Consider the following 20,737-nt stretch of genomic DNA (forward strand, 5'->3'; position numbering starts at 1 on the left):
AAATGATGTGGCGGGCCGTATCTGGCCCCCGGGCCTTGAGTTTGACACCTGTGTGTTAGACTATTTTCAGACTATTGTCCAGCATTTGGAATGATTAATACATACATTTGCTTTTTGTTACTGTATGTGTATTACTAGACAAGCCGTTGCCGCGGAGTTCAACAATCACCCCTATAGGTCTATCCAAGCCTATTTTTTGACAGCACAGTAAGCTATATATAAAAAAAGAACTCATGCATTACTAATTGAAGTGTCATCTGTTGGGGTATTTTGGAGGTCTGCAGTTCAAACAGGTATTTCCCCACTCTCGCTTGTTTTCACCTGATCCTCTTACAAGATCTTCACCACTTTGAAGCTGTTACGTCTTTGATTCACCCTTTAAGACCACAATTAAGGATGTATGAGCTCTTCTTTGAACAGATCCCTGGAAAGATCAGTGACGGGATTGACAGTCAAGTGATGTCGTTTGCACAGGTGTACGGGCCGCTGTGTGTGTGTGTGAGTTTGCGCCTGTACGGGGCTTGTAAATGTGCTGCTGGCTTACATAAAACGCAGGGGCAATAAATCAGCAGCCGTCTGCGAAAATTACGCAAACAGGGGCTTTCCTTTTCCTCGTCGCTGCACCTGAGCCATTTCGATATGGGCCGGGGCGTGCATGGAGCGTAAATCGTTTTGGATAACCGCAAAATCACTTAATTTCATGCTCTTTGACACACGCACACTTTCGCGCAATATTTATTCTTCACACCGAGGTCGCTGCACTCGCAGAAGTGCACAACACCTCTTATAGGTTTAACAAGGATCCTCCGCCATGCCGGTGATAACGATTACCCCCCAATAAAAAACATAAAGTCGTGTTGGTTCTGAAGTCCACGGAAAACGTCACAAGAACGTGAAAGTGCGCATCAGGAGTGCATGAATGGGACGGGTGAATGGGCTGTCTTTTAGGGGCAGTGCAGAAATGCACCATAAAGGAGGAGATCGGGGCTCATTTCCATAAAAGATCACCCCGGGCGAGTGTCTACCCTGAGTGCATTATATAGCTACTGCTGCCTCTTGTGCTTTCAATTCTCTTGCTGGATAGGGCAGGAGACTGCGCATACATAAAAAGTAAGAAGTGAATTAAGGAGGAGGAAGTGGAAGAGAGAGAGAGCAAACCCTCCAACGTGCATTGGAGCAAAGAGGAGTATCCTGAGGAGAGGCAGTGCACTGCCGATGGTGATGATGATGATGATGCGCTGATAATCTGCAGCGCATACGGTTGTGCAAAGCGGGATGTCTCTATACATCCGCGTCACGCGGTGCTGATTAACTGCGCTGCAACTTTTACTTTTTGAACGGATCTCGACTTTGGGTCTTGTAAACCGGATCGGTTCGTTCGCACTGTGATGGGGGCAGCAGCTGAGGTTGGGATCTTCAACGGGTTTCTGGACAGCTTTGGTTCCGCGGGTGGCGCTCATTTCCTTCTCACCCCGGCGGGCGCGATGGAATACAACGCGGTGAGCGGACTCATGCAGCAAGAGCAGCAGGGGCACCTGATGTCCTCAGAACGCCTTTCCCGGAGCTTAGCGGACCTCAGCCACCTTAAGGGGATTCTGAGGCGGCGACAGCTCTACTGCAGAACCGGCTTCCACCTGGAGATACACCCCGATGGTACCGTGAGAGGCACCAGAGAGGACCACAGCAGATTCGGTTCGGAATACATTATTGTCATTATTTTTTATTTATTGTATAATTGTAATGTAAGAAATTGAACTTTCACAGTGTTTTTGCACACCACACAGAATAAAATCGCGCATGTAAGTATGTTTGAGTAAAAGGGTGCTGTACTGCTTGAGCTGGGGGGATATAGTGCCTGGCTCAAGGGCACAATGACAATAGCAGATTAACATCTCTACAACGATTTAGTTGCCTTTTTTTTATTCTATCCACAAGCAAGACATGAACATTCACTCTCCAGTTCCTTACCACTATCAGCTACTGCCATCCCACAAGTATCACCGTTTGTTTGGCTGCATATTATCACTATTGATGAGAGCGATTGATTTTCGCACTGGTTATAATGCATCACCTGCAACTTGGGATAACTTCATCTATGCTCTTTTGATAACGAGCAACATAAAGCTTTTCAATTTTGAATGACAACAAAGCGTTGGACAATTTGCTATTTATCACGCTTGTGTTGGTGTAGAACTGCGCTGCATCATGACTGGATAGTGAAACCAAATTTTCTCTTGATTAATTATTTTTTTTCTCTTTAGTGTCACATGCACTGCAGTTCCACACCAATGCAACCATACATCCATCCATTTTTTTAATGCATATTGAAATACTTATATTAAGTTTTACCACTGTGACGAGCTGCTCAAATATATCTGTCAGTAATGGGCTTCCATAAAAGTCCTTTTATATCACAAGGCTGAATAATAGGCTCCACTAAATGTTTGACTAAAGCAAAAGACAAGTATGTTGATACGAAATGTATTTAGTATGCTGAGAATGTACAGAGGGGTGTTTTGTTTACTCATGGATTGAAAGTTTTTCATTATGTCCTGGGTTATAAAGATGATCAAAAGCTTCATCATAAACATCAAAGTAGGCCGCGTAAAGATTTATTTTGCAGCTCTGAGGTAGTAACTCTTCTGGCACTTGATTAATTCCTCCTGAGTTCTAAATGTGACTTCATGCCAGAGGGCATTCCAGACTTAACTCTATATTAAATTTACTGAAACTTAGCTTAGAGAGTATGTTGGTTGATTTTTCCTGTTGTAGAAGTCTGTGTTTTGATGTATTGTAATGTGTGCGCAGGTATTTTGGAGTTTATCAGTTTGGCTGTGGGGCTGGTGAGCATCAGAGGTGTGGACAGCGGCCTATATCTCTCCATGAACAGCAAAGGAGAACTGTATGGATCGGTGAGTATGTTGCATTTTAGGATAGGTTTCTTAGAATCAAATCCTGACTGTTAACTCATTTACACTAAGTACACATACTATACAATAATTCTTTTTTTTAATTATTACTAATAGTAGTAGCAGTAATCTTTTTGCACAACTTGCAACAAGAGTGAATAAAACTGCACCTCCTGTGCTTTACATCAAGAAAAATATTGCATTTTTTAATTAGTAGATAACATTTTAATTAGTTATTTATTATTTATTTAGTTATTAATTAGACTATGCTACTAGTACTTTAATTATTGGCTTTTCACATCTATGTACAGCACTTTATCAAAGCTGTGGTTGTTGTGCAATGCTGAATTTATAAAGATGACTTGTGCGTCAATGAAATTGTTTCATGACAATCAAATTGAGAAAGGCATTTTAATTTTTGGAAAAAGTAAACACAAATTTACTTCAGCTAGAAAATCATCACCCTTCACTGATAAACCCCTGGAAGATAGTCACTTATTAACGATACACCATTCCCAACCAATGCATTTCTTAAGAGAGCTGACAAGAACGACAAGTGTAGTCTTCACTTAAGCCCGTCTGTAATTTTGTTGAGGAACCTATGATTAAGTCCATAAATCCACCATACCTGTTCTTATCCATGCGGACCGGGTTCTCCTCTGGATATCAGTGAAGCCACTTGAACGGCTTCTGAGTTTCACATCAAGACAAAAGTAGAGACGTTGTAGAAAACCTGCAAAGTGCCATTCCATATGGTGGCCATATTGGATAGGGAAAATTCACAATAATGGCAAGGGGCCACTCAAATTGGAAAAAAAAAAAAAACACAGGTGCAGGTGATAGCTGGTGACCGCCTGCAGTCTCGCTGCTGCCACCAGCTACCAACAGGCCATCAACAGCATTTCTCTAGATGGTTTGGGTTCAGTTGGTAGAGCGGATTACCATGTGACAAAAAACGGGCTGTTTTGTTTTGCCTTTTGCTGCTGGTCTTGCTAGTGACAGCAGCTGGTGACACCAGGAAGATATGCACAAAAACGCACACACTGGTCCGTTGAAAGAGCAGCAAAAGAAAACAGCCAAGATTTAAAAACATGACCCCTCAGCCCTACCTGCCTTACCAAGTGAGCCAAAGTCACCCAGCAAGGCACTGTTGCCCCGCTGATATCTGGTGAAACCAGCAAGACCAGCTGGTCCCCAGCTCTCACCATCTACTGGCTGGGCCCCAGTAACATACTGGGCCTACTGGGAGGCTATGGCTCACTTCATAGTTTGTAATTTATTGTGCTCATCTAAAAACAGATATACATCTTAAGAAAGTATTTGCGACTTAATTTTTCATTTTTATGGCTTAAATTTTGTACCTTTCGAGGTGACTCAGCTAGCCAGGAGTGCGGCGCTTCAGTGATCTCATTGACTGCCCATTTACCAACTGTTGTCACATTCTAGCCTGCTGACCTTATTTATTTTTTATTTTTTTGCAGCAGAAGATATCAGCAGAAAGTGTTTTTCGGGAGCAATTTGAGGAGAACTGGTACAACACCTACTCATCCAACATCTACCGGCATGGAGAAAAAGGAGCATTTTATTTTGTCGCTTTGAACAAAGACGGTACAGCGCGGGATGGAACAAGATCGAGGCGACATCAGAGATTCACACACTTCTTACCGAGACCTGTAGATCCAGACAGAGTACCAGAACTGTATAGGGATATACTTGGACAGAGCTGAGGCCTACCAAATATGTGCCAGAAACCGAACTCAAAAGTGATCATGTGCATTTAATACTTCACCCCAGTTGCGGGGAATGTTCGATTCAAAAGGGATCGAACCAAATGCACCAGATCCAGACTCCCGATTGCTGGTATGTTGGAAGGATAGCGACCCTCTCTGAACAGTTTTTCAAGGGACTTTGACAGAATAAGCAGCAGGGAACATCTGGGATAATGCAACAAAAACACACATATATTATCTTGTTATTGGCATATGCAGTGGCGTCAGCAGCCAAGATGGATTTTCCCTAAGTCTCCATGCTACCTGCTTGTCCAAATCTGCATGTTTAAGTGAATGAAGGCGAGTTGAGATTAAACAAGCAGTTCTTTTTTTTTCCTGCTGCTTTTCTCTTTCATTGCAGGATCCTTTTTTTTTTTCATGCTAAACATTACAAAGGCTGCTAAGTAAACCACGTCCAAAAAAATGTATGGCCCACTTTTCAGAATGGCTGGTTTACAGAAAAGGATCGTTTTATGCACTGGAAATCAGCCATGTTTGTGCTGTAGAAGGGAGCTGCAGCAATTTGAAAGGTCCTGTTTGCTGATGCACTGAAAATGAGAATGACTTCTTTGTGGTGGCTGTGTTCTGCTCCAAACTCTCATACTACAACCCAGTGAAGAAATTGTACTGTTCTCCTCGCTGCTTGCAGTCAAATGACGAGCACAGAATGAACATAAGGAATTCACAGACCTGTAGACAGATTGTATTCTTATTTATGAGGCTCTAAATCCTGGGACAAACAATATATTTATTTCCTATATTTATTTATTTTAAGAATATATTTTTACAGGTATGACAAAATAAAAAAAGATAATCTTTTTCTGCTGTTTCAATGTGTGTGTCATTTCTCCATGTTCTAAATGTATAATTCTGCAATGAAAAGGATGTATCGGAAAGTTTAGTAAAATGAAATGTTTTTTTCCTGCAAAAAAAATTAATTTAGTACGTTATCTTTTATCCCCAAAACAACAATTAAATTAAACATTAAGCTAAAATGTAACAGACCAGCATGGTTTTCATGACTGAAACATTATTGTCAAATTGACAATGACAATTCATTTACTATATGGTCGCCTTAATAAAGGTCACTAGAAAAAGGAGCTTCAAAAAAATCATAACCATGTTGCGCTTTTCTTTTTTTATTATTTGGTTGCAACAGTAGACACAATTGAATACTATCTGGTGACAAAAACACACCTAGTATAAACTGTAACCGTGTTTATTATTGGAAACAAAGGGATTCTTATTTCATTTATAGTCAAGTTCCTCTTTAAGAATGATGTCAGATGGCAACAATAAAATAAAAAAAAGAACGTTGGCAGGTGTCAAGACGTTTGGTTCAGTGAAGCCAAGCAGACGATGATAGACGTATTGAGGAGAAAAGGAAAAACAGAACATGAAGTCATCAGTGTGAAGAGACACTTTGCACTTCCACTGACATTCACCACAATTAACAAGTGACTGGCAGGCCGGATGCTGTGCAGCACGCTTTGATCCTCTCCCTCATCATTCCTTTATTTCTCTCTTCACCTGCCTACCGATAGGTGAGTCATTCCCTTTTCTTGAAACAACCCAGCAGAATGAGCACAGACATTCTTAAGAGGGATTGTGTCAGTAACATCCCAAAGTTGTTCAAAAATATCTTCAATGTCGAATGAAAAGTTTTTCTTCTCTGACTCACAAAAAGTGTTTCAACTGATTTTGAACTCTACCGCCTCCTAATGAGGAATTTCATGATCTGAACCATCAACCAGGATCCATCCATCAAACCATTTTCTAGAGCGTGTGTCCTCAATAGTGTTGCTGGAGCTCAGAAGCAGGGTACAACCTGGAAGACAAATTGTGAGCCACGTCTCGACAAACAAGTTATTTCAGCTCACATCTACACCTCTGGACAATTTAGTGTTCAGTGAACCTAAAATGCATGTTTTTGGAATGTGGGAGGAAGTTGGAGTACCCATGCAGAGATAACCCACACAAGTGAGAACTTGCAAACTCCACACAGGAAGGCCCAAGAAGAGGCAGACGTGTAACCACAAGGCACTATGCTACCCCACTTTATTTCATAATTCTGATCATTCTGATCCACTAGTAGTAAATATCTACTCATCTGAGGCTACTTGGTTAATCATGTGTCTTGATAATATGTGAGTAAGGTTCTTGCTTTGTTAGAGGATCGTAATCTTCGAAGGGTTAATGAAGAAGTTGACAAGAATATGTACCAATTGACTTAGCTGACCTACGATTTTGTATATCACAATGTATAATGTGTTCAGAGATTTGGAATGTTTTAAATATTACTCAAAAAGGATGAGGATGTGAAAACCTGATGTTGGAAAAGGTATCATCTTGAAATTCGTGACAGGCGCGCTCTAATTTGGTCTTTCACCACAACTATCTCGGCCTTTTGAATCAGATTTCATTTAAAAGGAATGAAGAACAACCTTTGATGTAAAAGCAACCTTTAGAAGCAGGGACAACATTGTGTCTAGTTAAGAAAAAACTCAGATTGAATATAATCCCCTCATAGGGGTTCACAGAAAGAAGCCTGAGTACCAGCATGTGTGTGTTTGTGTGTGTTGCTGTTTAAACCAGGACAGATAGAGTGAAGAAGGACTAGCTTGAAGGTTTGTAAGCAAAAAGTGGCTTTGTGAGAGGCAGAATTACCAACGGTAACGCTGCATGTGGGTTCCAAGTGTTGCAGCCTGTCATAGTGCAATCTTCCTTTGAAATGTCTGTGTGTGTGTGTGTGTGTGTGTGTGTGTGTGTGTGTGCGTGTGTGTGTGTGTGTTATTCAGAGTGTATGTGATCTATGAATCTGTGTGAAGGTGAGCCAGGGGTTCTCCTGACCAGAGGCATGTCTGACTGATGTGTGAGGGCTTGTGTGGGTGTGTGCGCACATGCATGTGTGTGAGCGTGTTGTGCCCCGCCTCTTATCCGATTTTTTTTCTCTGTGGGGTTTTCCATCATATGTGTCCTCTATCACAGATTTTCACTTAGTTTGGATCGAGCTGGAACAAACAGGCTCAATGTAGGCCAGTTTATGGCTTATTTTCCATACCTGAGCGATGTCATATTCCTGTAGGCTCACTGTCCGCGGTCCTGGCCATAGGACATTTAAAATAGGTAGCAGATTATATGTTCACCAAATTTAAACACAAACCTGCCTAGTTTGCTTCAAGAATGGAAAAACTGTAAGCCAAGTTGCCACTACCACACTGTGCCTGAGATGGCTGAGTGGTTTTGTTTTTGTCAAAAGGCAGGCAGGTGTGGAGGTGATCCCTGCTGGTAGGTAGCTCCAGAAAGCAGAGCCCACACAGGCCATCTTCCTGCGGTCGACAACACACGTGCGCACACATGCAACATCACACGCGCTGTCATTCATCGCCTCTCTGTGCGTGAGATTAATGGTGCGAGTGACTCAGCTGTGGTGAATTCAGACAAAACAAATCTCTTGCCCAACGCTCACAACAGATATACAGCTTTTGACTAACAAATGATTTGACCTCTCATGACTCCTGAGAGACCCAAGAGTGGCAGTGCTCACACCTTTAGACATCTCATATATATTTGAAAGCTACCAAAGAATTCCAAAATCCAAAAATATAAACATTATGGATCAGTTCTATGCAACTTTTAAAAGTGAATGTCCCTTAAATTGGGCATTCCTGAAAAAAACGGTGTCACCTAAATTATTATCATGAATTTAATTTGTTTTGAATGTACATTTATGTGCATGAAAAACGAATGAATGTTTGCAATAAATCAACAAGGCAAGAACATTTTGAATAGCTCAAACAACATTACCACCAGTCACTAGTTGATGAACGTCTTCATCAAGCTGTCAGCTATTAAAAGTTAGCCCATTTTATAGGTAAATGTAATTTCCATTAGGTGGGTGGGGGCGGTGTCAATAATGTTGTGTATGCGTTAAATAAATATTGTAAATGTCTAAGTCAGTGAAGAGAGGTCAAAACGTCATTTGGATGCTCTTAAACACTCCACGGATCCTTGTTTTATTAATGCACTCGTTTTATTGTCACTTGGCACACATTCTTTCTCTCGCTCTCTCTCTCTCTTCACTCTCTCTCTCCCTGGGTGGAAGTAATTAAAGCAAGTGAAGCTAAATTGAAGTGTATTGAACTCTTCTCTCGCACGCTCCCACTCTGTCAATAGATCACCCGCCAAGCTATATCGACCTCAAGCAAAGACTGCAAAACACTCCTCTCTACTGTGTGTGCATGAGTGTGTATGTTGGGGGGGTAAAGATTTGTGCAGGACAATTTTCACTACAGTAATTTCCTCACCACTCTGCCTCGTGTCTTTCTCTTGTGGGAGGTGTAATGATTTTTCAACCGAATAAAAGCATTGCACTTCCACATATCACTAGATTAACGGATCAATGGAACAGCATTCCGTGGTCATCTGTGTGCCTGCACAATCCATATGGTGGAGCTCGAGCAGTCATCATAAACACCCAGTGAAACCTCAGGTGACTGCACTGCGCCAGCCCATTTACTGATGCGCAACAAGAACAAACATGAGAGCTGCGCTGCAGTGGAATTAGCAGGGGAGAAGGAAAGAATAGGGTTTTATTGAATATTCATCAGGAATTCCCCTGAAGGTCTTGACATGACAAATGTCTCTCCAACATGCCAAATGGCAAAGGAGAAGAACGCGTCTGCTGTTGTCGAAATGCCGTTTTCCTTGACTTGATGTGAATTCAATCGGAGTTGAATTGATTATTTCCCTTTGGGGATCAATACTAACAGGGTTTGCTGACTCAGGTCCCCCGCTGTGATTTGACTGAAATCCTTTGGACCATTTTCTACTAAATGTTATGTTAATTCTGATAGCACAAGGGATTCCTAGGGGCCACCCTAAAAGGAATATATAATAAAATGCCCATTTTATTTCTCCTTCTTACAACATCTACACTTATAGACATACTGTGTAGTTGTGTCGAATGAGGACTGTGATATGGTCAAGTTACAAGAGTCTTGACAGCATTATCACTAGTAACAACAGTTTTTGCATTGTTCAAGAGAAAGACCTACACAAACTAAAATGACCTTTGGTTTTTTGTTATCCATCAGATTTATGACAAATAAAGACCCGTCATAATGTTAGGACTTGAAACATTCCGACTTGCTGTATATTCAGTGTGATCGTTGAAACGGACTTTCCCAAGATAACACAACAAATAGTAGAGCGCAGTTGTGCAAAACGGAGGTTTGAATACAGCATGGTGGTTCATTCCACCATGCTCTATTAAAAAAAAAACAAAAATCAAAGCAAACAGGTGCAACAGGTAATAAATAAGGGTACAAATAATGATAACAAAATAAGGGTGGTTATTGTGCCTGGCGGAGAAACGTTTGTGACAAAAAAAATAAAAAGAAAATAAAAAGATGAACTTGGACCAGTTTTTGTTTTTATTGAATTTTATGAACATTATTATGCCAGTGTGACAGCTGAAGCCTCACACCTGAAAGACTTTTTTTCATGTTCATGCTTTTTACTCTGAATTGAATGGGCCAGAAAATAAGAATGGCAATATTTGCATGGGGAATATTGGGTACTTGAATTCATTACAGAAATAAAATGTTTATTATTCGTATTTTATAGTTTTAATATGTTGTCCGTTCAAAAATGAGGGTCGGAATTTATAGGTTCATTGTTGTTAATGTTGTGGAAATTGGAGCATGCAGATGTTTTTTTACTTGACGGTCATAGTGAAAGTAGTGTCCCTGTGTTTGAGATTAAATTCTGCATTTTCTGTTTGTGCTGTGACAATCCCCCAAAAAATAGAGGTGCAATGCAGGCAAAATAAAATCAGCAGTTGCAATAGTGTTCTGTCATTGTCATGACATGCATAATTCTACTCTACACAACTTTTAGCAAAATAAAAAGGAGCACTTGGGAATACCTATTTGAAATGGCATTAAGAATGAAACATTGGGTAAGAAATGCAAATTGCATGTAAATACCCTTAACTCGTGATTATATCATTAAAATAAATGTACTGGTTTTCATAAGCAAGTCCACTAAAACACTCCTGGATTTTCCTACAGATTTGTGAAATATTTTTGATCCTACGACTTAGTTTTTCTTTCCAAGTTCAGTGAGGTACAGCAGAAAGCATCTGGCATACTCTCTACTGAAACCATAACTTATCACATCATGCAAAAGATATGTAAAAGAGAACATTAGAAGAGCCAGGTCCTCATATTGTACAAAGTGTAGGAATGAATACAAGACCATTTGGGAACTATATTTTGTAAATTCCCATGACAACATGACAACCAAGCATCTCCTGTTTGCATCAAATCCACCTGTTTTTTTTACTCTTATTTTGATCCTTCATCTCAGAGGCTGAATCCACGCTGAGGTGGCCCAGCTGTGGAGCACGGAGCCAGCACATGTTTGGACAGGAACATCCACACAACCTGTGATTTATCGCCGTGTGTACACATTCTCGCACACACATATACTCGCACGCACAAACTGCAAAGACGCAGTGACAGGTGTGTTTTGCATACGGCTTGGAAGCACAGAGACAAGATCAGTTGCTCTACGCGGTACGTGTGTAGTAGTGTTCCCACACTGATGCTTGAAGTCAGGTGGGCTGCCACATTACAAACATCTTTGAAGGTGTGTTTATGCATAGCACACGCGAACACACACACACACTCACTCACACACACACACTGACCAGCTGTTTTTCTCTTGCACAACACTTTGATGTCTATACTTTGCCATTCTATCCTCAGCACTTGCAATCTCCTCGTGGATCTTCCTTCCACCAGTCAATGTTGTTATAACTCCCGAAGAATCGGAAAGAAACTCAATTGTTATTGTGCTACCGCAACAGTCACGGCTGCAAAAAAATGCCGTGCATAAAATTATGAAAATAAAACAATCATAAATAACCAAACAAAAATGTATTTTTCAATCACAGCACACATCATCACATTAGTGCTTTGCATACAGGAGCTGTAGAGTTTTGTTCCCTCTTGTAATTTGAAGCTACTAATGGCTGAGAGAGGAGCTTCTCCATTGACGGCTACAAGGGAACTGGGATCGAGGGGAAAAACATTTTTGTGTTGATTTCCAAACGTTAGTAAGCAAGCTTACTACTTTTTCATCGTGGAAGATGACAAAGTATTTGGATTATAGCCTCCTGTAAAAACAGGACTATGTATTCAGCTCATGGACTCACCATTTTTGCATTTCCCCCCCAAACCATCTTTCCCTCATCTCTAAGCTGTCAAGACCTTCTAGTATTACCGTCGTCTGTTTTTTTTTCCCAGGCCCGGGCAGCAGGTGGATGTCCATTTGGTCTCTCACCACAGATACACCTGATACATGCTAGCACCCCAACAAACAATCACTCCACCCTCCAAGTCACCCTTAAAGACCCAGAGTCCCCCTCTTGCCTGCAAACCAGCTGCCTGCTTTACTCATGGACTCCCAACAGGAATGAAGGCCGTTATTGTTGCCGTCAGCACCCCCCCCCACCATGCGTATGTTATGTGTATTTTCTTTCTGTCTATGGAAGCCATCACTGTCTGGTGATCCCTATGTCAGCACTATTTCTATTGGAACGCCACATTCACCTTTGAAGCCCGCCCCCACCTTTATTGACATCTCCGTTGCTTTGATTTCCATTCGTGTCAGTGTGAACCTGTATTTCGGCGGACCAAGGGCATTTCTTTTACTTAACATCATCCGAAAGCTGTTCGCAATTCCTTATAAACGTACTTTGCATGCTTCGATCTTCTGCATGGACTGCAATGAGTCAATTTCTGCTTCTGCAATGTCAATGACATCTCTCCTGCGCTTAATTTAAAGGAAATGAGTGGAGCCCCTTTCATTGGCCAGGAGGTCAGTTGGCTGTGTTCACTCCCACAACGGCGCAAATGCTCTATTCTAAATCTGTGAAAACCTCAAAAAGACAGAAAACTCCACCCATGTGCACTGTTAGACTGCACTTGGCGCTAGACTTGCACTGGGCACGAAAATAGGGCCTTCCAAATTTTCTCCCAGTGGAATCGATTCTTTTCACCAAGTTCGCTGGTAAGCACCCGTAAACGGTGTCAAATCCAACCAACCTTCTTGTTTGCAAAAAAATAAACACCAGAACTAAAGCCCGCTACACTATTGCCTCTCACTTTTTACTGCACGTCACCAATGTGCCGAAATAGCCAAGTTGCTTTGAAAGCCCACGTGCAGAATAACAAGCCTTCCACTTGCAAGCTGATGATAGTTTGACTTGGCAGCTTGAAGGACAATGAAAGGAAACCTGTTCATGCCCTTTTACTACATTCACAAACAGCAGTAAGTAACGCCTCTGCAATATACATCTGGGGCGTTAAGATGGCAGTATAATTCTCCTTCCTGTTTAGTTTTCAGGGACATTTGTAAGTATGTGAAAATTGGATCACTACCAAGATCACACATACACTTTGAAACTGACCAAAATTTATATTTAAAAAAAAAAAATCACTCCAAAGATTGTCACGTCAGACGTTATCTTGTGTTCTTTCAAAAGTCAAAGAATCCTTCCCCAACATCCACAGATAAGAGTAAAAGATTGTTCATATTCTGATTTTCATTATGATGAAATAAGATGGCAAGTCACCACAAACGCAGGCAAATATTTTGATGCAAAGTGACCAGCATTGACAGCAGGTTATGTCAGGGATCTGAATGGAGCAGGGCGACCAAATGCAGCTTGGACCAGGGTTTATTGAGGGAAAAGGTAGTTGGACAGGAGCATGAAGGGGAACAGACGGACAAACTAACATAACGACCTAACAAAACAACGTGACCGACCGACAGACTAGCTCACCGAAACAGAACTGACAAAGACAGGAACCAAGAAACAAGATCACGAGACGACATCAACGACCCGACAGGAGTGAGGGGCAGACAGGACTTAAATACAAGACAGGTAACAAGAGGCAGGTGACTGGTTACATTGATTGTGAGGTAACACAGGAGGGGAGGGGCAACACCAACAGAAACCATGGTAACTTATAGACATAATAAAGCAACCGGGGACGAGACGTGACAGGTTACTGGCATCATCAATCATCATATACTTGTCAATAGAAATCTGTGTTCTTGTGATAGAATCTGGCATGCCATCAATATCACCTATGTGTGGTTTTTTTTGTGAATGTGACCAAGTGAACACACACAGGGTCAGTTTGATGGATTGGCCCTGTAGTGTGTTCTGTCCCGATTATTGACAGGAAGGTATTGAAGAGGCAGCATGAAATATTAATTGTGTAGATTGCATCTATGGTGAATGAAAGTGAAACGAGGGCAAAGGCAAATGTTTAAAACCTGAAAACCAAGCGTAGAAAAAAAAAGTTGAACTTTTACAGACAACACACTCTTTTTCTACAATTCATCTCAGAAAAACAAACAAAAGTGAAATAGATAAAGAAAATTAGGGGGGAAAAAAGGTTTGCGCAGTTGAATCATTTTCCAAAGTGTTTCCATCAACATCTCAATTTCCTTTGGTGCTTGAGTATTTTTTAAATCAAAATCTAACTTTCGCGGACTTTTTATTTGCAGCGTACAAAAAACACCGTACTCTACTGTGCCTATTGACAAAGTCTACAATTACAAAGTATACTTTGCCACTATTTGTCCATCCATCCATCCATCCATCCATCCATCCATCCATCCATCCATCCATCCATCCATCCATCCATCCATCCATCCATCCATCCATCCATCCATCCATCCATCCATCCATCCATCCATTCATCCATCCATCCATCCATCCATTTTCTGAACCACTTTGTATACTTTAAACTTTGACGTGAGTTAAACATTCCTTCACAGTGCATGTCTATTATTTGCAGGATGTGTGTATGGAATATATTACTGATTTAATCCAGCTAGACTCTCCAGGGATGAAATTGATTCGTAAGGGTCGCAGCAAGTTGGTTGTGTTATGTTGCCACCTCTCGTCCGGATGTGGCATCTCACGAGACAAACAGTAACCATGGTTACATGATTACCGTAGGTAATCAAGTGAAAGTCTCATTTTATACACGTATGCAATGTATAAAATTTACTTTTACACATATATAGGTAACGAACAAGCTCCAGGGAGTAAATTTCATGTGACTCTTACAATCGCTTACTGCACGCAGCCAATGGGGCACCACGTAAATTAGTTGATTGGGTACACCAGCCGCTGTTGTCCGACTTAAAAATGTGCCCACTGCAGACGAGTGATTCATTATTGATCGTTTGAAAGACGTCAAACGAGCTCATCCTGCAGTTATGGCCTCCGGTATGTCTCCCAGGAATACACCTGCCGACCGCATCAATAGATTCAAGAACAAGGGCAAGGATCCGGCCGTAAGTTTGAGTCAATCATGGGTGTAAGATAAGCGTCAAGCGAGAACCAAAACTTACCTGTCCCGTTGTTTGTTTGTGTGCAGAAACTCCGAGAAAAGAGGATGACGGAGCACGTGGAGTTGCGCAAAGCTCAAAAGAATGAGAGCGTTATGAAGAGAAGAAGCATCACGCTGTCTTCCCTTCCCAGCGAGGATACGCTTTCTCCTACATATGTCTCCGATGACAAGGTCAGCTGGTGAGCACATGACGGTTCGGAAAGGCCGGCTTTGGCCTCATGCTGCTGATCTGAACACTTTCTTGCAGGTTTGCACTATCACCCTTGAGGAAATCTTGAAAGATGTCCTCTCTGACTGCAGGGAAGATCAAATTCGGGGCTGCCAGGCTGCCAGGTGAGCAACACTTTTTCATGGGAAATATGCTATTCTCTTAAAGCAATGCATCAAGCAGAGAAGCTGCTAAAAACTGCTATGAGCATTTTTAGGCAATATGCATATTATCTGTTTTAAAAGAGATACAATTTTTAATATGCTCCTGAGCAGAAAGCTACTTTCCCAAGAGTTGAAACCTCGCCTGAAGGAGGTCATAGATGCTGGTCTCTTAGCCCGCTTTGTGCTCTTCCTGGGTATGGAGGATGACCCCAGTCTGCAGTTTGAAGCCGCATGGGCGCTGACCAATGTCGCCTCTGGAACGTCTTGGCACACGAAGCAGGTGAAAGTACTGCAGCAGCACCAGTAGGGAAAACATTGGCATAAATGTAACATTTTGGGTTAATTGAAATTCTCACATTTTATTTAATTTTTTTTTTAAAGAACAGGGGCTAAAAATATTTCGGTACACAGGTGGTAAAACATGGTGCTGTACCCAGCTTCATTTCTCTGTTGGCCTCCCCACATTTGTACATCAGCGAGCAAGCGGTATGGGCCCTTGGTAACATTGCAGGTGATATGCTGAATTTACTGTCACATAAATCTACATGTAGTCTAACGAGAATTTGAAGACAAGTGTAGTTTGTGATTTTACAAGTTTAACACTCTAGATGGTGCATGTAAAATGATTATGCTTTCCATGTACCACGAATGTTTTCAATGCTGCTGTTTTTCCTTTCTACATAACTTACAGGTGATGGTCCAACTTACAGAGATGTCCTCATTGAATGCAATGTGATCCCTGCCTTATTGGCACGGGTCTCCCCAGAAACTCCTGTAAGTCGCTGCTGCTGTTGTTGTTAGCTTGTACATAGTTCTTTACCATTTCTGGTAATCAGGTGTTCCTGTTGTAAACCGGGAAAGAGCTTGGCCTCAAAATATTCTTAGCCTCTAAATTGTAGCAATTTGAAAATCTAATTCTCATCCCTTTCAGGTTGGGTATCTACGCAACCTTACATGGACTTTGTCAAACTTGTGCAGAAATAAAAACCCATTTCCAGCCTTGTCTGCAGTCCAACAGGTAAGTCCACGTTGCGTTTGTGTAAAGCTTTCTGAAATGTACTGGGAGATACGGTCTCAATTATGTAGCAAGATCACTGATTTTGGGCCTTACTTTCAATTTGCAATTGTTTTTCTTAACCTAATACACACTGATACATTATCAGTCGGTTAACGTTAAACTATTTGTGTGTGTGGATTTCAAAAACTGCAAATCAGTGCTCAGCAGTTACACAAAAGTAAACTAATGCATGGACTGGTTGTCTTAAAATAAGAAGTTGCCAATGTGAGGATAAAACTGTTAAACTCCTCCAGATGCTTCCTGCATTGGTCCAGTTTCTCCATCTTAATGACAAGGACATCTTGTCAGATGGATGCTGGGCAATCTCCTACCTGACGGACGGTACCAATGATCGTATTGCTATTGTGGTCAGAACAGGTATTGTCCCTCGTTTAGTGGAGCTCCTAAGCCACAAGGAGCTGACTGTCGTGGTAAATAAACTTGTCACAGTTTGGTCTAATTGTTAATCTAATAGTTTATCTAACCTTTGTCCTTTTCAACCTGTTATACTTGAGACCCCTGCCCTTCGTGCCATCGGAAACATAGTGAGTGGCTCAGATCTGCAGACGCAGGCGGTGATTGATGCTGGTGTTCTTGGCATACTTTCGTGCCTCATGAATCACCCAAAGGCCAATATACAAAAAGAAGCGACATGGGCCTTGTCAAACATTGCAGCCGGACCATGTCAGCAAATCCAACAGATCCTCACATGTGGTCTACTCCCTCTTTTGGTAGAAAAAGTTAAAAATGTAAGTGATAAAAAATGTCAGAATTTGCATTTCTAAACAATTTAAGGTCATGAATTGGCAGCTAAGTCATGTTTTGTTCCCTAAAGGGAGATTTCAAGACTCAAAGGGAGGCTGTGTGGGCAGTGGCAAACCTGACCAGTGGGGGCACTGTGGAGCAGGTAGTAGAGGTGGTGCATAGTGGGGCGCTGGAGGCAATACTCAAGCTTCTGCAAGTTAAAGATGCCAAAATGGTTATGGTCATATTGGATAGCATCAACAACATTTTTATGGTGAGACACATTGCTACACCTGACCTGAAACGTGACTTGGTACGATCACTTGGAGTCTGACGTGTTCTGTTAAGGCTGCACAGAAGATCGGTGAGATGGAGAAACTCAGCGTGCTGGTTGAAGAAGTGGGAGGACTGGATCTCATTGAAAGTCTCCAGAACCATGAAAACGAGCAGGTGTACAAGGGAGCGCATAAAATCATTGAGAAGTACTTTGCGGAAGTAAGTCCATGAATAGTGTGCATGTATTGCTCGTTGCCTTGAACTCTACAATTGTGTATTAATGATGAACGTTTAGCTTAATGCTTGGTGATGGAGAGATCGAACAGACTGCCTTACTTTGTCAAGAAATTTACAGCTGCACTTGTTTTACCTTGCTTTTCTCTCTAACAGACTGAGATGGAGAGCCTGACTGATGACACAAAGACAGGAGATTCTGTGTTCTAGAAACTCCCTGACACTCTCAAAATGTTTTAGACTACTGTGACTTATAAATGAATAAAACATATTTTCATACCAAACTGGATGTCTATTTCTGATGTCATGTGCCACAAACGCTAGGTGCCCAGTGTATTCTGGTGACTTGGATGTGAAAGTAACTTATGCAATTTGCAATTTAAACTAATAGTTTAAGTGCACGAGTCCCTGAAATATGCCGCTTTCACCTTGATCGCTTAGAATCTCTTGATCCATGTGGTATTTTGACAGATGTACGCTATAGACATTAAGTCACCCATGAATAGGTTTGAGTGCATTTGTTGGAAAAGGACAAATTCAAAATTTACCATTAAATTGCTGACCTTGGGTACCTATATCTGACTTAACATGATCACAATTTTTACAACTGATTAGTGAGCTAAACTGTCAAGATGATGCAAATGAAGTATGCATATACTTATTTACAGAATATCAAAACTATTCAAAAGCATTTTCTGTGTTTAACAATCATGCTACATGGAAATGGGAGATTTTTAATATGTAACATTTATTCAATCAAGATAACTCAATGTAGCAAGTTCCAAAACATACGATACATACAATTACAACTAGCTTAAATACTTTAGTAAGAACTTTTTCAAATGAATCCAATCTGTGGATTTACTGCATATAAATCATCTGCATGTGAAGTGGGATGTCGTAGTCATGGAAATGGTGGATTTAGGACTTAAGTTGCTTAGATCAGTTGCTTACATTATGGTTTCAAACAGGATTCAGAAAACTTTAAAATGACATGGTCAATGTAGAGGAGTTAATGGAGTTTGGCTCTTTAAGGAGAATTGGAAAATGTGCTTCTGAGCTAAGGTATCAAATTATACAAACTTACATCTTTTCATAGTTGAGTTCATGACCGCAGGTCGTGCAAGTTTTCTTGTAGAGGTCCTCTTCCAGATCAACCACCACTTCTGGTCCATATTCATGTTGATGAGCGCTAGTGTCTTTAGTCCACATGCTACTCCTCACTGCCCGGCGCAACTCTGTCAAAAAAAGAAATGTATTAACAAGTTGTTCAACCTGCACGTTGAGGTGCTCCATGCCAATCCAATGCTCAAGCATTGAACTGACCTTTAACTTTCTTGTTGAACCGTTTTTGTTTCTGCACTTCTCTGTTTTCTTCCCTGGCCTCCTTGGCTTCCTCCAGCGCCGCCTCCGAACCCCACACCTCCATACATCGCTTCTCGACATGTATTTTAAGGTAGAGTTTCATGTCCCCCCAGCGTGGGTTGTGAGGGTTTTTCCTTAATATGAACTTGAGTGGAGGCTCCCGCTTGTCCAGGTCACAGTCCTTCAGAAGATAGTTCTGCTTGGCCTCAGTTCTGGAGATTAACTTGTGTTTCTCGGTGCTGTCCCTGAAAAAGAGAAACTGTCAACTTTTTGTTTAGATTAGTGGAGTGCATAGAAGATATTGCAAAGAAAAAAATGGACTTCTGCTTTTAGTGTCAACTTGGTCTCATATCTAAACATGAACAGCATGATGATGATGATAACTGTTTAAGAGTCAAATCTAACTAAACAAGGAATTGCATGGGTCAACCTGTAGCAAATGTTTCAACTCCTTGCGAGATACCAAAACAAAAGGTTAGAGAAGACTGTGGGAAAGTATTTTACAGTCTAAAGGTGTAACGTGTCGAATTTACCTGCACTTGTCACACACAGATAGGTCAAAGCTGTTGCTGAGGTAGGAATCCATAAAAGGTTTTTGACAGTCGTCGCAAAACAGATATTCTGGCTCAATAACCGGAGCTGCGAAACAATACAGGTCATGAGAATAAAAAATGAACATCTAAACATGCAAAGGTACCTACCTGGCTGGTGCACCACTTTATTGGTCTTCTGCGTCTCCTCCAAACCCTCCTCTTCCTCGATGAAAAAGCCCCCACCAGAGTCAATGGTTTTGCATACTTTGGCAGAGGTCGCGCCCTGCTCTGCGGCCATAGGGCGGCTCGCTATCCTGGCTTGTCGGAGCATCAACGCCCGCTGTCGATTCCTCTCAATTTTTGCCCGCATCGCAGCAGAAAGTTCGGGCTTGGGACATTCTTCAACGACGGGACCGTCGGTAACAAGCACCCCCGACGACCCAGAAGAATCCTCCATATCGCTCGTTGCACCCAAAATTAATCAACGAGACATTAACAAGATTTCTACTCGGATACAACCAAGCTCCAAATGTACACTTTCCACGATTCCACTGAGTCGAATGATTAAGCACTGTAACAAATGTTACGTGCCACCGCTATGTAGAAACCAGACATAACGACGTGTCTACGTGGCGGCCACATTGGCAGGGGCGAATTTTCCATTCAAGGCAATGCACATACATTGTAATCAATTTCATGATACCTGCATGCTATTTATCAACGTCAAAGTGTGTGCAGTCAGTAATGCACATTAGGGAAATACCGGCGCTCCATTAATTTTTACCTTTAGGTTATTCCCAGTTCTTGTTGACGCGTTTGTACGCAACCCGTTGTGTGCAACCGCACAATGTGCCGTCATTCTTATTCAAGTTTGTTGTCCAAACATTAGCAATGTCAGGACACATTTGCCCTTACTATCTTAGCGTTACTGAAAACACGCATCTCAAAAGTACCGCATCGCATATACCTATGTTTACATCTATGGGTTAGATAAGGCATGGCTTCATTTCGCGTCTTCTTCGTTTTACTTCAACGT

General features: G+C 41.5%; 3 protein-coding genes across 3 annotated transcripts; 2 read left to right on the forward strand and 1 right to left on the reverse strand.

The window, feature by feature from the left end:
* The first annotated feature begins 996 nt into the window (after nt 1-996).
* On the forward strand, nt 997-5,511 carry LOC148399229 (fibroblast growth factor 20-like). The gene is made up of 3 exons (XM_088373542.1): nt 997-1,692; nt 2,809-2,912; nt 4,391-5,511. The coding sequence occupies exons 1-3, from the start codon at nt 1,389-1,391 to the stop codon at nt 4,634-4,636; spliced, it is 654 nt and encodes a 217-aa protein (XP_088229668.1). The 5' UTR covers nt 997-1,388; the 3' UTR covers nt 4,637-5,511.
* A 9,392-nt stretch (nt 5,512-14,903) lies between these two features.
* kpna7 (karyopherin alpha 7 (importin alpha 8)) lies at nt 14,904-18,087 on the forward strand. The gene is made up of 12 exons (XM_088372836.1): nt 14,904-15,064; nt 15,148-15,291; nt 15,368-15,453; nt 15,604-15,772; nt 15,904-16,003; nt 16,184-16,266; nt 16,424-16,510; nt 16,804-16,980; nt 17,065-17,298; nt 17,385-17,567; nt 17,642-17,788; nt 17,960-18,087. Exons 1-12 carry the CDS (start codon nt 14,987-14,989, stop codon nt 18,011-18,013), a joined length of 1,542 nt encoding a protein of 513 aa, XP_088228962.1. The 5' UTR covers nt 14,904-14,986; the 3' UTR covers nt 18,014-18,087.
* A 445-nt stretch (nt 18,088-18,532) lies between these two features.
* Nucleotides 18,533-20,732, reverse strand: xpa (xeroderma pigmentosum, complementation group A). Its single transcript, XM_088372839.1, has 4 exons — nt 19,870-20,732; nt 19,702-19,807; nt 19,130-19,413; nt 18,533-19,041 (listed from the first exon to the last, which is right to left on the reverse strand). The coding sequence occupies exons 1-4, from the start codon at nt 20,156-20,158 to the stop codon at nt 18,887-18,889; spliced, it is 834 nt and encodes a 277-aa protein (XP_088228965.1). The 5' UTR covers nt 20,159-20,732; the 3' UTR covers nt 18,533-18,886.
* Nucleotides 20,733-20,737: the final 5 nt, after the last annotated feature.

Source organism: Syngnathus floridae, chromosome 4 (assembly GCF_059516105.1).
Source record: "Syngnathus floridae isolate MCC-2025c chromosome 4, RoL_Sflo_1.0, whole genome shotgun sequence".
Classification (NCBI taxonomy): domain Eukaryota; kingdom Metazoa; phylum Chordata; class Actinopteri; order Syngnathiformes; family Syngnathidae; genus Syngnathus; species Syngnathus floridae.